Here is a 13,934-nt window from a genome sequence, read left to right as displayed (position 1 = left end):
TCTCACGTCCAGAGAGGCCCTCAGGGTGGCAAGAGCTGATCCGCTCACACCCCGCTAGAGTCAGCCAGGGAACCTTACTGGGTCCCACGCTGGGAGCAGGTCCTACAGCTGTTCTTCTGTGTCCTAGTCCCGCTTGTGGCAGTGCCTCAAATCTGATCTCCTCGGGCTGAAGTGGGTCCAAGGTCCTGTTCTCCCGCCTCATCCTCCAGAGTGGGAACTTTCCACTGTGCTGAATGTGGCCATGCACGTCCCTAGCACCCCGGCTCCTCGTACCTGACCCCTGGAGCGTGCATTTGTGCTTCTGGATCCTTCTCGATGTAGCAGAGTCTGGTTTAGGTTACACAGGACGAAGGGGGGTTGCTGCATGGTATCATAATCCCATCCCACCACCCTCCAAACCAGCCGTGCCCAGTCATGCCACTGGGCTTGCCTTTCCAAAACTGCCATCTGACAGTGTCACTTCCTTTGCTTTAGAAATCTTCCCGAGGTCGCAGACGCCAGCGGATTTGCTTTGGGAGCCAGAGTAGCTGCCGCCACCAGAGTCCGGAGCCATGAGCGGGTTTAATTTTGGAGGCACTGGGGCCCCTACAGGTGGGTTCACATTTGGCACTGCAAAGACAGCGACAACCACACCTGCCACAGGGTTTTCTTTCTCCACCTCTGGCACTGGAGGGTTTAATTTTGGGGCTCCCTCCCAACCAACCACAAGTACCCCTTCCACCGGCCTGTTCTCACTCGCCACTCAGACTCCGGCCACACAGACAACAGGCTTCACTTTTGGAACAGCAACTCTTGCCTCGGGGGGAACTGGATTTTCTTTGGGGATCGGTGCTTCAAAGCTCAACTTGAGCAACACAGCTGCCACCCCAGCCATGGCAAACCCCAGTGGCTTTGGGCTGGGCAGCAGCAACCTCACTAATGCCATATCGAGCACTGTCACCTCCAGCCAGGGCACAGCACCCACTGGCTTTGTGTTTGGCCCCTCCACCACCTCTGTGGCTCCAGCCACCACATCTGGAGGCTTCTCATTCACTGGTGGAAGCACGGCCCAGCCCTCCGGTTTCAACATTGGCTCAGCGGGGAATTCAGCCCAGCCCACCGCACCTGCCACTCTGCCCTTTACTCCGGCCACGCCAGCAGCCACCACAGCAGGCGTCACGCAGCCAGCTGCTCCCACAGCCACAGCCACCACCACCGGTACTGGGCCCACCCTCTTTGCATCAATAGCAACCGCTCCAACCTCGTCTGCCACCACCGGACTCTCCCTCTGTACCCCTGCGACCACCGCGGGAGCCCCCGCTGCCGGGACACAGGGCTTCAGCTTAAAGGCACCTGGAGCAGCTTCGGGCGCCTCCACAGCAACATCCACCACTGCCACCGCCGCGGCCACCAGCAGCAGCAGCAGCACCACCGGCTTTGCCTTGAATTTAAAACCACTGGCGCCAGCTGGGATCCCCAGCAATACGGCAGCCGCTGTGACTGCTCCACCTGGCCCTGGTGCAGCTGCAGGGGCGGCCGCCAGCTCCGCCATGACCTACGCGCAGCTGGAGAGCCTGATCAACAAATGGAGCCTGGAGCTAGAGGACCAGGAGCGGCACTTCCTCCAGCAGGCCACCCAGGTCAACGCCTGGGACCGCACGCTGATCGAGAACGGGGAGAAGATCACCAGCCTGCACCGCGAGGTGGAGAAGGTGAAGCTGGACCAGAAGAGGCTGGACCAGGAGCTCGACTTCATCCTGTCCCAGCAGAAGGAGCTGGAAGACCTGCTGAGCCCGCTGGAGGAGTTGGTAAAGGAGCAGAGCGGAACCATCTACCTGCAGCACGCGGATGAGGAGCGCGAGAAAACCTACAAGCTGGCCGAGAACATCGACGCGCAGCTCAAGCGCATGGCCCAGGACCTCAAGGACATCATTGAGCACCTGAATACGTCCGGGGCCCCCGCCGACACCAGCGACCCGCTGCAGCAGATCTGCAAGATCCTCAACGCGCACATGGGCTCGCTGCAGTGGATCGACCAGAACTCGGCCCTGCTGCAGAGGAAGGTGGAGGAGGTGACCAAGGTGTGCGAGGGCCGGCGCAAGGAGCAGGAGCGCAGCTTCCGCATCACCTTCGACTGAGCGACAGCAGGGCCCTGGGAGTTCCATGCGGGGAACGCGCCCTGTTGTCTAGTTTGGGGTTGTGGCAAGATACATGTTTCTTTCTTTCACGTGACTGCCCTTGAGACAATTGCTGTGTGCTTTGCCTTTTTCCATGTAGGAAGTATTCTGAGCCCTCTGCCCAGGCAGCAGCCTCATGGGTGTGGCTTCTGTGGCTTTTATTTGAGTGTCTTTGGCCCCTTTCCAGCCACTGCGACCGCCCACCTCATCCTGGCTCGACCTGGTGATGGAGACGCAGTGGTGGTCTTGGTCCCAGCCAGGGTCGCGGGGACAGCTGCTCTCTCCAAAGCGTAGTCATAGGTGTCATGAAAAAATACCAAATGTAAGAGAACCTCCAAAGCCTGCAGGGCGCATTGGCTCACGCCTGTAATCTCAGCAATTTGGGTGGCTGAGGCAGGTCGATCACTTGAGGTCAGGAGTTCAAGACCAGCCTGACGAACATGGAACCCGTGTCTACTAAAAATACAAAAATTCGCCAGGTGTGGTGGGTGCCTGTGATCTCAGCTACTCGGGAGGCTGAGGCAGGAGAATCACTTGAACCTGGGAGGTGTTGCAGTGAGCCAGGATCACACCACTGCACTCCAGCCTGGCAACAGAGACTGTCTCAAAAAAAAAAAAAAAAAAAAGCGTCCCAGGAGACAGCCTAAGTTTTGGAGTAGGAGGTGTGTGCCTGTGAAAGCTAACCACCAAGACAAAGCGGCACAGTGTGAATAGAACAAACAGTGGGATCGAGAATTGCACAGAAGACAGGTCAGCTGAGGGGCCTACACACAGAGGCCTGCCTTTTGCCTGGCCCAGGCTTACCCCCACCTCTGGGCCTCACCTCCTCCAGGAAGCCTTCCCAGCTACCCAAAGCTCAGGTGGCCTTCTTGCAGGTCCCCGTAGCACCCTGAGCCTGTACCTTGGGTAACACTTGCTATGCTGTCCTGTGCTAGCCGTTTGCGTCCGTCTCGCTGTTAGATTGTGAGCTCCCACGGGCAGAGACCCACTGTTGTTCCCCTGTATGTCCCCAGCCCAGTCCAACAAATGTGACTGGGACATTTATTAAATGAAAGAACAATGAAGCCCGGCATAACAACAGTCCACAGAAATAGCCACAGCTGCCAGTGGTGGCCACGGACATGGCTCTGAACTTCCTGGCACCAGAGTGACTCTAGTCAGTTACAGTAAAATCCACTGTGTGTGGAAGGCAGAAGCCAGCAGTTGTATCCCAAGTGTCTTTTGTATTTGTCTTTATCCTTTGCTGCATTCTCTGAAATACCTATTACTGTATGTTGCTTTTCTAAATAAATGTATTGTGAAACCAAAAAGGCTGCTGTTAATATGGATAAATGTTAGGAGGAGAAACTTCAGTAAAAAGAGCAGCTTTCAGGAGACTCTGCAGGGGTGTCATTCACGTGAAACGCAGGGGCAAGCAGTGCTTGCATAGACACAGGAGCATGTGATGAAGCAGCTTTTGTTTGATGAGACGGAGTAATAGAAAATGCAAATTGTGGTTTGCTCCGGGAAGGGGTGGTGCCTGGTGGTAGAAGAGGAACACGCGAGTGAAGCCACCACGGGGAGTGGGCCCTTGGTGTTTGTGACTGTTACGTCATAGAATATACACAAATATGGCTGGGTGAGGTGGCTCACACCTGTAATCCCAGTACTTTGGGAGGCCGAGATAGGCGAACACTTGAGGTCAGGGATTCAAGACCAGCCTGGGCAACATGGTGAAACCCATCTCTACCAACTACAAAAAAGTTGGTTGTGCATGCTGGCATGCACCTGTGTCTCAGCTGCCTGGGAGGCTGAGGTGGGAGGATCATTTAAGCCCAGGTATTAGAGGCTGCAGTGAGCCGTGATCTGCCACTGCACTCCAGCCTGGGCGACAGAGCAAGACACTGTCTCAAAAAACACACGTTAAGTCATCTAGCCCCATCCCTAAGGCGCTAGTCCAGTGGCTACAGACAGCATGGGCAGCATTCCTTCCTGGCACCTGGGGCTAAAGACACAGGCCCCATGCTCTTCCTCTGCCCTGCAGCCTCGCTCTGTGGACTGGAATGGTCCTAAGCACTCAGATCTTCTGGGCTGTGGGGAGTGTACCCCTTCGGCCTCCCTCAACCTGTTCATGTCAATCTGTGGGCCACGCTTGGAAGATTTATGGCCCAGGTTCCAAAAGTCTCCCGAAGTCATCATCATGAGTCATTATTTCCTTGGACCGGCTGGGCGCGGTGGCTTACACCTGTAATCCTAGCACTTTGGGAGGCTAAGGCTGGCAGAACACCTGAGGTCGGGGGTTCGAGACCAGCCCGACCAACATGGAAAAACCCCATCTCTACTAAAAATACAAACATTAGCTGGTGGCTAATTAGGTGGTGGGCGCCTGTAATCCCAACTACTCGGGAGGCTGAGGCAGGAGAACCGCTTGAACCCAGGAGGTGGAGGTTACAGTAAGCCGAGATCATGCCATTGCACTCCAGCCTAGATAAAGCGAAACTATGTCCCAAATGAATAAAATTTCCTTGGGCCATCTTGGGCTCTGAAGGACAGGAGTTGTGTCTAAGTAGAAGCCATGGGTGTGTGTGGTGGGCATGGTAAACCAGAGGAAGACCCCACAACCCCAGCTACTTCTCTCTGAAAGCTGTCACCTACAGCAGGGACCTCTGTGCAGTTCATAGGCCTTGACTCATGCTGCCCCCTCTGCCGGAAGGGAGGGCTTGAGTCCCCTTAGGAGGCAGGAAGCAGTTTGCATTTTACCTACATTTGTGCCTTCAGCATCTATTTTCAGAGCTGGTCCTGATCTGGTGCTGGAGGTACCAAAAAATGCCCACAAAGAGGTCGTTGGCAGGGTCCACACAATCATGACGAGAAAAATTTGAGCATATATTTCCAAAGTCTATATGTATATTTTCCTATTATTTTGCATACTATTTCCTATTTTGCATATTAAAGCTTAGCAATGCTTAATTGCTTTCTTACAGTTACATTTTTAAAATAAGAACAGATTCCAGCTTTGGGAGGCCGAGGCAGGCAGATCACCTGAGGTCAGGAGTTTCAGACCAGCCTGGCCAACATGGTGAAACCCCGTCTCTTCTAAAAATACAAAAACTAGGGTCCGGGCATGGTGGCTCACGCCTGTAATCCCAGCACTGTGGGAGGCTGAAGTGGGTGGATCACAAGATCAGGAGACTGAGACCATCTTGGCTAACACAGTGAATATCTCTACTAAAAATATAAAAAAATTAGCTGGGTGTGGTGGCGGGCGCCTGTAGTCCCAGCTACTCAGAGAGACTGAGGCAGGAGAAGGGCGTGAACCCGGGAGGCGGAGCTTGCAGTGAGCAGAGATGGTGCCACCGCACTCCAGCCTGGGCGACAGAGCAAGACTCCGTGTCAAAAACATAAAAAATAAATAACTAATACAAACATTAGCCAGACGTGGTGGCGGGTGCCTGTAATCCCAGCTCCTCACGAGGATCACTTGAACCTGGGAGGCGGAGGTTGCAGTGAGCCGAGATCACGTCATTGCACTCCAGCCTGGGCGACAAAAGTTACACTCCGTCTCAAAAAATACGAAAATTAAGTTCTACATTTTCTTCCCATACCCCAAGGGATCTTGAGCACCCCACTCTGAATAACACAAGTGATTCCATTAAATCAGGGGCTCTGCCCCAAAGCCATGTGGGAAATGGTCCCAACAGGCCTCCTGGGGGAGTCTAGGAGGGATCCCAAGATCGCAGCACCAGCAACTGACTGGGTGCCACCGCGGGTGATGGCTCCGTTGTAATTTCAATTTCCCTTTCCAGGAAGAAAATACACAGACGTGCTTCCTTGCCAGTCCCGACAAATGGCCTTTCCTTAAGTTCCTCATTAATTAATATGAAGACAACATATTTGGTGACTAAATTTGGAATCAGAGGCTTTTAAAGGTGAATCTCAGCTCTTACTGCTTTGCTTTTCCCTGTTTAGGGATAAGAGTGGCAAATGGGGCCGGGCGCGGTGGCTCAAGCCTGTAATCCCAGCACTTTGGGAGGCCGATACGGGCAGATCACAAGGTCAGGAGATCGACGACATCCTGGTTAACACGGTGAAACCCCGTCTCTACTAAAAAATACAAAAAAACTAGCTGGGCGAGGTGGCGGGCGCTGTAGTCCCAGCTACTCAGGAGGCTGAGGCAGGAGAATGGCATGAACCCAGGAGGCGGAGCTTGCAGTGAGCAGAGATCGCGCCACTGCACTCCATCCTGGGTGACAGAGTGAGACTCCGTCTCAAAAAAAAAAAAAAAAAGAGTGGCAAATGGGGGCTGGGTGTGGTGGCTCATGCCTATATTCCCGGCATTTTGGGGAGTCCAAGAGGAGTAGATTACTTGGGCTCTGGAGTTTGAGACCAGCCTGGGCAACATGGCGAAATCTCGTCTCTACAAAAATACAAAAATTAGCCAGGCGTGGTGGCTCCTGCCTGTAGTTCCAGATACTTGGAGGCTGAGGTGGGAGAATCACATGAACCCGGGAGGCAGAGGTTGCAGTGAGCCGAGATCGTACCACTGCACTCTAGCCTGGGTAACAAAAGTGAGATTCTGTCTCAAAAAAAAAAAAAACCCAGCACATATAGTAGTATAATATGTGGTCAAACCATCAAATCATGAGGGAATGATGACTTTTGATTCTTTTTTAGTACAATCTAATCATCGATACAATTTATTTTTTAATAATGAATGGGCCGGGCGCGGTGGCTCAAGTCTGTAATCCCAGCACTTTGGGAGGCCGAGACGGGCGGATCACGAGGTCAGGAGATCGAGACCATCCTGGCTAACACGGTGAAACCCCGTCTCTACTAAAAAATACAAAAAACTAGCCGGGTGAGGTGGTGGGCGCCTGTAGTCCCAGCTACTCGGGAGGCTGAGGCAGGAGAATGGTGTAAACCTGGGAGGCGGAGCTTGCAGTGAGCTGAGATCCGGCCACTGCACCCCAGCCTGGGCGGCAGAGCAAGACTCCGTCTCAAAAAAAAAAAAAAAAAAAAAAAAAAAATGAATGGCTTGCAGAGCAAAAGCCGAAACTCCTGAAAATGTAACTCAGCTCTTATGACCTGGTATGACTCAGCTTCAGCACACCACTGCTCCCAAGTTTTTAGTAAACCCCAAAAATGTTAGGGTGCTTTCAAAATCTGCCCTCAGACTCACGGCAGCGTCTCTCCACGGAACCTCCCAGGAAGCGAAGCCCTTACGCTCGGAAGCCGGGTCTGCTTCTTACGCAGCAGCCAGCCCCCCAGCCAGGTTTCAGCGACCCCAGCTGTTCCCCTGCCTGTCCCACAGGACCACACCCTTGGCTTCTGCACACCAGGGCCCTGGTCACTCCAAACACAGTGACCCACGTGGGCGCCCTCGTCCCATCTCCCCTCCAGACACCATCAGGTTGAACCCTCTCAAATGCCAAAGATTTCTCCAGGCAAGAAGCAGACCAGGTGCGCTGCCTTGTTGGGGACTGGCCTGGTGCCCTGGGGTCTCATCAGACACCCTAGTTCCTTTCAATTCACAGAACTGAAAGTGACTCTATTGACCAAGACAATGTCACTCAAATGCAATACGGACTCTGATTTGCATACAAACCAAGCAGTTTTTTTGTTTGTTTGTTTGTTTGAGACAGAGTCTCGATCTGTTGCCCAGGCTGGAGTGCAGTGGCATGATCTAGGCTCACTGCAATCTCCGCCTCCCGGGTTCACGCCATTCTCTGCCTCAGCCTCCCGAGTAGCTGGGATCACAGGCGCCCGCCACCACACCTGGCTAATTTTTGTATTTTTAGTAGAGACAGGGTTTCACCATGTTGGCCAGGATGGTCTCGATCTCCTGACCTTGTGATCCACCCATCTTGGCCTCCCAAAGTGCTGGGATTACATGCATGAGCCACCACGCCCAGCCTTTCTTTTTTTTTTTTTTTTTTTTTTTTTTTTTTGAGACAGAGTCCCACTCTGTCACCTAGGCTGGAGTACAGTGGCATGATCTCAGCTCACAGCCACCTCTGCCTCCTGGGTTCAAGTGATTCTCCTGCCTCAGCCTCCTGAGTAGCTGGGATTACAGAGGTGCCCGCCACCACGCCCGGCTAATTTTTGTATTTTTAGTAGAGACGGGGTTTCACCATGTTGCCAAGGCTGGTCTTGAACTCCTGACCTCAGGTGATCTGCCCACCTCAGTCTTCCAGAGTGCTGGGATTACAGGCGTGAGCCACCATGCCCGGCCTAAACCAATTGTTTTTTCAAAAATGATGAGATGGCCAGGCGCAGTGGCTCACGCCTGTAATCCCAGCACTTTGGGAGGCCGAGGTGGGTGGATCATGAGGTCAGGAGACTCTGTCTCAAAAAAAAAAAAAAGAAAAGAAAAGAAATGGCTGCCATCTTAAAATATGATAGTGATATTGTAGTTTGTTTGTTTGTTTTTGAGGTGGAGTCTCGCTCTGTCGCCCAGGCTGGAGTGCAGTGGTGCGATCTCGGCTCACTGTAAGCTCCGCCTCCGGGGTTCACGCCATTCTCCTGCCTCAGCCTCCTGAGTAGCTGGGACTACAGGCGCCCACCACCGCGCCCGGCTAATTTTTTTGTATTTTTGTAGAGACGGGGTTTCACCGTGTTAGCCAGAATGGTCTCGATCTCCTGACCTCGTGATCCGCCTGCCTCGACCTCCCAAAGTGCTGGGATTATAGGCATGAGCCACTGCACCCAGCCGATATTGTAGTTTTTAAAAAGCAAAACATGGTCAGGCGCAGTGGCTCAGCCCTGTAATCCCTGCACTTTGGGAGGCCGAGACGGGAGGGATCACCCAAGGACAGGAGTTCGAGACCAGCCCAGCCAACATGGTGAAACCCCATCGCCACTAAAAATACAAAAATTAGCCGGGCGTAGTGACCTGTGCCTGTAATCCCAGCTCCTCGGGAGGCTGAGGCAGGAGAATGGCTTGAACCTGGGAGGTGGAGGTTGAACCAGCGGTGAGCTTGAACCAGCAGTGAGCTAAGATTGCGCCACTGCACTCCGGCCTGGGTGACAGAACGAGACTCAGTCTCAAGAAATAAAAAGACAATATGGTGTCTGGGATTTGCTCTAAAATAAACCCAGTGAAGGGAGGGAGAGGATGTGAATGAAACGAAGGCTGTGTGAAGCCATGAATTCACCTGGGTTCATCCTCTGCTCACTCTGGTTTTAGATGTTTGAAAGTTTCCATAATAAAACACTTCTGAGAAAGGGGGACCTGCCTTTCACAGCCTCCCAACTGCTCTGACCCCAACACCAGGAACCTGGCATCTCTGACCTAACAAGGGCATCAGGACAAAGCCACCATCGTTCACCTTGGTTCCACACACGCCCAACGATGACTTCTGTCCTGGGCTAACCAGAAAGGCCATGGGTGCTGAGAGAGCCCCCCAGAGCCAGCCATGCAGTGAGTGCCCCCACCTGGGGCCCTGGGATGTTCTGGAAACAGAAAGGAGGGTTCTATGGGAAGGGGGCCCCTGTCCTGGGGTCAGGCCAAAGATCGGGGGACTCACTAATTCTGTTCTCCGATCCCTGAGTCCCTTCCCCCATCTGGGCCTGGACCCCCTGACTCCCACCCAGGTCCCAGGTCATCCCCTGGCCAGGCCCTGCCCACCCAAGCCTTGGTGAAAGTTTTGTGGGTTTTTTTTGTTTTTGTTTTTGTTTTTGAGACAGAGTCTCGCTCTGTCACCCAGGCTGAAGGGCAATGGCGTGGTCTCGGCTCACTGCAAGCTCCGCCTCCCAGGTTCACTCCATTCTCCTGCCTCAGCCTCCTGAGTAGCTGGGATTACAGACGCCCACTACCACGCCCGACTAATTTTTTTGTATGTTTAGTAGAGATGGGGTTTCACCATGTTGGCCAGGCTGGTCTCGAACTCCTGATCTTGTGATCTGCCAGCCCACCTCAGCCTCCCAAAGTGCTGGGATTACAGGTGTAAGCCACCGCACCTGGCCAGTGGGTTTTAATACTGACCACTTAGGGTCTTTGGACAGACTCAGAGAAGGGAATGCGTATATACGTAAGGCAGGGGCCCAGTCCCCAGCACATCTGTGCAGTCCTCATCAAAACCACCTGCCCTGATGGGCCGCAAGGCACCCCCCCCCCCTCCGTGGGGCCAGGGCCAGGTGTCTGGCTGCTGTATAGATATGACCTAAACCCCATTGAAACCATCATTGTGGTTCTAGAAGTCAACCAAATAAGGTAGGATTTGCCCCACCGAAGACCATTGTCTGGGAGGATTAACCTTGTTTTCTAGAAACTCCATTTAAAAAAACAGAATATCCCCAAACCAGCTGAAGTCAACAGATACTTGACCGGGCCTTTCCTCCCATCCCCGTCTGCTTCCTCCACCTGCCCCTCCCCTCCCTCCTGTCTCCCACTCACCTATCCAAACCGCTTTTCCCTAATTCCACCCTTATCCCTAAACCTAACTTAACCTGAACATCAATTTCCTTAGTAGTATCAGAAATGATTCTGGAGGCCGGGCATGGTGGCTCACACTTGTAATCCCAGCACTTTGGGAGGCCCAGGTGGGCAGATCACCTGAGGTCAGGACTTTGAGACCAGCCTGTCCAACATGGAGAAACCCCTGTCTCTACTAAAAATACAAAAATTAGCTGGGCGTGGTGGTGTGCACGCCTGTAATCCCAGCTACTCGGGAGGTTGAGGCAGGAGAATCATTTGAACCCGGGAGGTGGAGGTTGCAGTGAGCTGAGATCGCGCCACGGCACTCCAACCTGGGCCACAGAGCATTCTGGAAAGGCATCAGTCCTGAGCCAGCTGACTTGTACCCTCTGCTCTTCACTTGGGGCGCCTGGCCTGTCTGATGTATTGCTTCAAACTAACATTAATTGGGATTTTTTTTTTCTTTAATTACAAAAGCAATACATGCTGAATGAAGATGATGTGAAATGCACAAAAAAGCTCAAGGGGGCCAGGCATAGTGGCTCATGCTTGTAATCTCAGCACTCTGGGAGGCCAAGGCAGGTGGATCACCTGAGCCCAGGAGTTTGAGACCAGCCTGGGCAACATAGTGAGGCCCCGTCTCTATGAAAAAGTAAAAAAAAATTAGCGGTGCATGGTGGTATGCACCTGTGGTCCCAGCTACTCCAGAGACTGAGGCTGGAGGATCGCTTAAGCCCAGCTGTTCAAGACCGGCCTGGGCAGCATAATGAAACCCCATCTCTACAAACAGTACAGAAATTTAGCCAGGTGTGGTGGTGCAGTTCTGTAGTCCCAGCTACTAGGGAGGCTGAGGTGGGAGGATTGCTTAAGCCCGGGAGGTTGAGGCTGCAGTGAGCCGTGATTGTGCCACTGTGCTCTAGCCTGAGTGACAGTGAGACCTTGTCTCTTAAAAAAAAAAAAAAAAAAAAACCAGAAGTCCACCTAGGTGAGCTGCACACATGCCCAGAACCAGAGGAGCTTTGTGCAACAACCCTGTGTGATAAGGACAAGGGTCTTGGTGCCGGAGCCCACCCACTCTGGAGACCCAAAAACTCCTGGGACATGTCCTAGGAGGCAGTGGGCTGTGGGCCTCCACCCCTTTCCATGGTCCTTTCCACTGTTATGTGGCTCTAGGACTGAACAAGCTGCTGGGCAGGGACCGGGGACCTGGGGTCCGCCCGACTTGGTGAGGAATGTCAGCACTGCCATTCCCCGCTGTGGGACCCAGGCCGAGGCACAGGCGAATAAGGCCCCAATCCCGCTGCGTTCATACTCGACATGTTACTGTGAATGAAGCTCTGAGACCTAGGCCAAGCCTTTTCCCTCTCTGTACCCCAGGGTCCTCCTGCCCCACCCTCTCGCCATCTCCAAGCCTCGGTTTCCTCAACTATCAAATGCAGGCATTGGGCTGGGTGTGGTGGCTCACGCCTGTAATCCCAGCACTTTGGGAGGCTGAGGCAGGAGGATCACGAGGTCAGGAGATCGAGACCATCCTGGCTAACACAGTGAAACCCCATCTCCCCTAAAAATACCAAAAAAATTAGCCAGGAGTGGTGGCGGGCGCCTGTAGTCCCAGCTACTCGGGAGGCTGAGGCAGGAGAATCGCTTAAACCAAGGAGGTGGAGGTTGCAGTGAGTCAAGATTGCACCGCTGCACTCCAGCCTGGGGGACAGAGCAAGACTCCATCTCAAAAAAAAAAAAAAAAAAAAATGCAGGCATTGTTTTTTGTTTGTTTGTTTTTGTTTTTGAGATGGAGTCTCGCTCTGTCCCCCAGGCTGGAGTGCAGCGGTGCAATCTTGACTCACTGCAACCTCCACCTCCTGGGTTCAAGCGATTCTCCTGCCTCAGCGTCCCGAGTAGCTGGGATTACAGGCGTGCACCACCACGCCAGGCTAATTTTTTATATTTTTGGCAGAGACAGGGTTTCATCATGTTGGCCAGGCTGGTATTGAACTCCTGACCTCAAGTGATCCACCCACCTCAGCCTCCCAAAGTGCTGGGATTACAAGCGTGAGCCACTGTGCCTGGCCTCAAATGTAGGCATTGTGAGGGTTACAATGGGTGCAAAGCCCTGAGCACCAGGCGGCCTCCAATCAGGTGATAGCCATGGGAACATTTTTGTTACTATTTTTTTTCTTTTTTAGAGAAAGGGTTTCGCCATCTTGGCCAGGTTGGTCTCAAGCCCCTGGGCTCAAGCAATCCTCCCACCTCAGCCTCCCAAAGTGCTAGGATTACAGGAGTGAGCCACCGCGCCCAGCCCTCGTCACTATTGTTTTTTTGTTTGCTTGTTTGTTTTGAGACGGAGTCTCATTCTGTCACCCAGGGTGGAGTGCAATGGCGCGATCTCAACTCACTGCAACCTCTGCCTCCTAGGTTCAAGCAATTCTCCTGCCTCAACCTCCAGAGTAGTTGGGACTATAGACATATGCCACCACACCCAGCTAATTTTATATTTTTAGTAGCGACCACGTTTCACCACGTTGGCCAGGCTGGTCTTGAACTCCTGACATCAGGTGATCCGCCTGCCTCGACCTTCCACAGTGCTGGGATTACAGGTGTGAGCCACCGCCGGCCCTTGTCACTATTTTTGCTGACCCAAGCTCTTTCGGTCCCTGAACCGTCCAGCTCTTTGATCATTTCCCTTTGCCACAGCCTCCCGCCCCTGCATCATATGCCTTCTTACTCACATTCACCCCCCAGCCCCTCCCGGCCATAAACCGCATCCCTCTTTGATTTACCACTGGAGTTTCCCATCTTCCTTCTTGGTAATGCCCCCCCCCCCACCTGACCCCTTGCTGCAGAGAATCTGCCTCCCTCTGGTTTTTCTCCTCACTGAGCCCCTGGCTCCCTCTCCCCCACCCCAAGGAAAGTCCCTGCTATTGTTTCTCCACCCCACCCACTTCAATGTGCCGTCCCACTCCTTGCCCTGAGCACCGAGGTGGTTCTCAAGGCAGGGATGGGTGAAGCCTGGGCACTTCCCTGTGGCGGGTGGCCACTCACAGAACCCCCCAGTGCCCCTGCGGCCATAGCAGCTGGCATTTCCAAAGGAGCAGCTTCCAGTACTGTCCCAGGTTCCAGCCACAGAGCTTAACCTGGATTCACTCACTTGATCCTAAAACACTGGGACATCCCCATTTAACAGCTGTGGATGGGAGCCACAGAGGGGAGGGCGGGCTCAGAGCTCACGGCTGCCAGCCCCACTGCTACGCCCATTTGACAGAGGGGGAGACTGAGGCTCTGGGTGGCAAGTGGAGAGGGAAGCAGAACCATGGGGAACCCTGCAGGACTTGGCGACACCTGACGGAGAGGGACTTGGAGGGGAAAATGGGCCTGGCCCAGGGACC

General features: G+C 53.5%; 2 protein-coding genes across 8 annotated transcripts in view; both read left to right on the top strand.

Annotated features, from left to right (window-relative positions):
• The window catches only part of LOC105497172 (interleukin 4 induced 1), a 40,199-nt gene that overhangs the window by 18,528 nt on the left and 7,737 nt on the right, over positions 1 to 13,934 (top strand). For 2 of the 7 annotated variants that reach the window (XM_071087510.1, XM_071087507.1), the window contains exons 2-3: positions 5,942 to 6,064; positions 9,322 to 9,555. In XM_071087510.1, the coding sequence (XP_070943611.1) occupies positions 9,519 to 9,555 (37 nt within the window). In that variant the 5' untranslated portion in view covers positions 5,942 to 6,064; positions 9,322 to 9,518. Of the gene's footprint in view, positions 1 to 473; positions 592 to 5,941; positions 6,065 to 9,321; positions 9,556 to 13,934 lie in introns of those variants that run through there. The other 5 variants (XM_071087509.1, XM_071087508.1, XM_011768027.2 and 2 more) reach the window with 5 other exon arrangements.
• LOC105497173 (nucleoporin 62) lies at positions 552 to 3,466 on the top strand. The gene has a single exon (XM_011768034.2). The coding sequence runs from the start codon at positions 552 to 554 to the stop codon at positions 2,115 to 2,117; it is 1,566 nt and encodes a 521-aa protein (XP_011766336.2). The 3' UTR covers positions 2,118 to 3,466.

This window comes from Macaca nemestrina, chromosome 20 (genome assembly GCF_043159975.1).
Source record: "Macaca nemestrina isolate mMacNem1 chromosome 20, mMacNem.hap1, whole genome shotgun sequence".
NCBI classification, from domain to species: Eukaryota; Metazoa; Chordata; class Mammalia; order Primates; family Cercopithecidae; genus Macaca; species Macaca nemestrina.
Note: the sequence above shows the minus strand (reverse complement) of the source record. Positions and strands in the feature narration are given on the sequence as shown.

Bases quoted from the DNA above. Each gene is read 5' to 3' on its own strand.
- LOC105497173 (XM_011768034.2), top strand. From the start codon at position 552: ATGAGCGGGTTTAATTTTGGAGGCACTGGGGCCCCTACAGGTGGGTTC.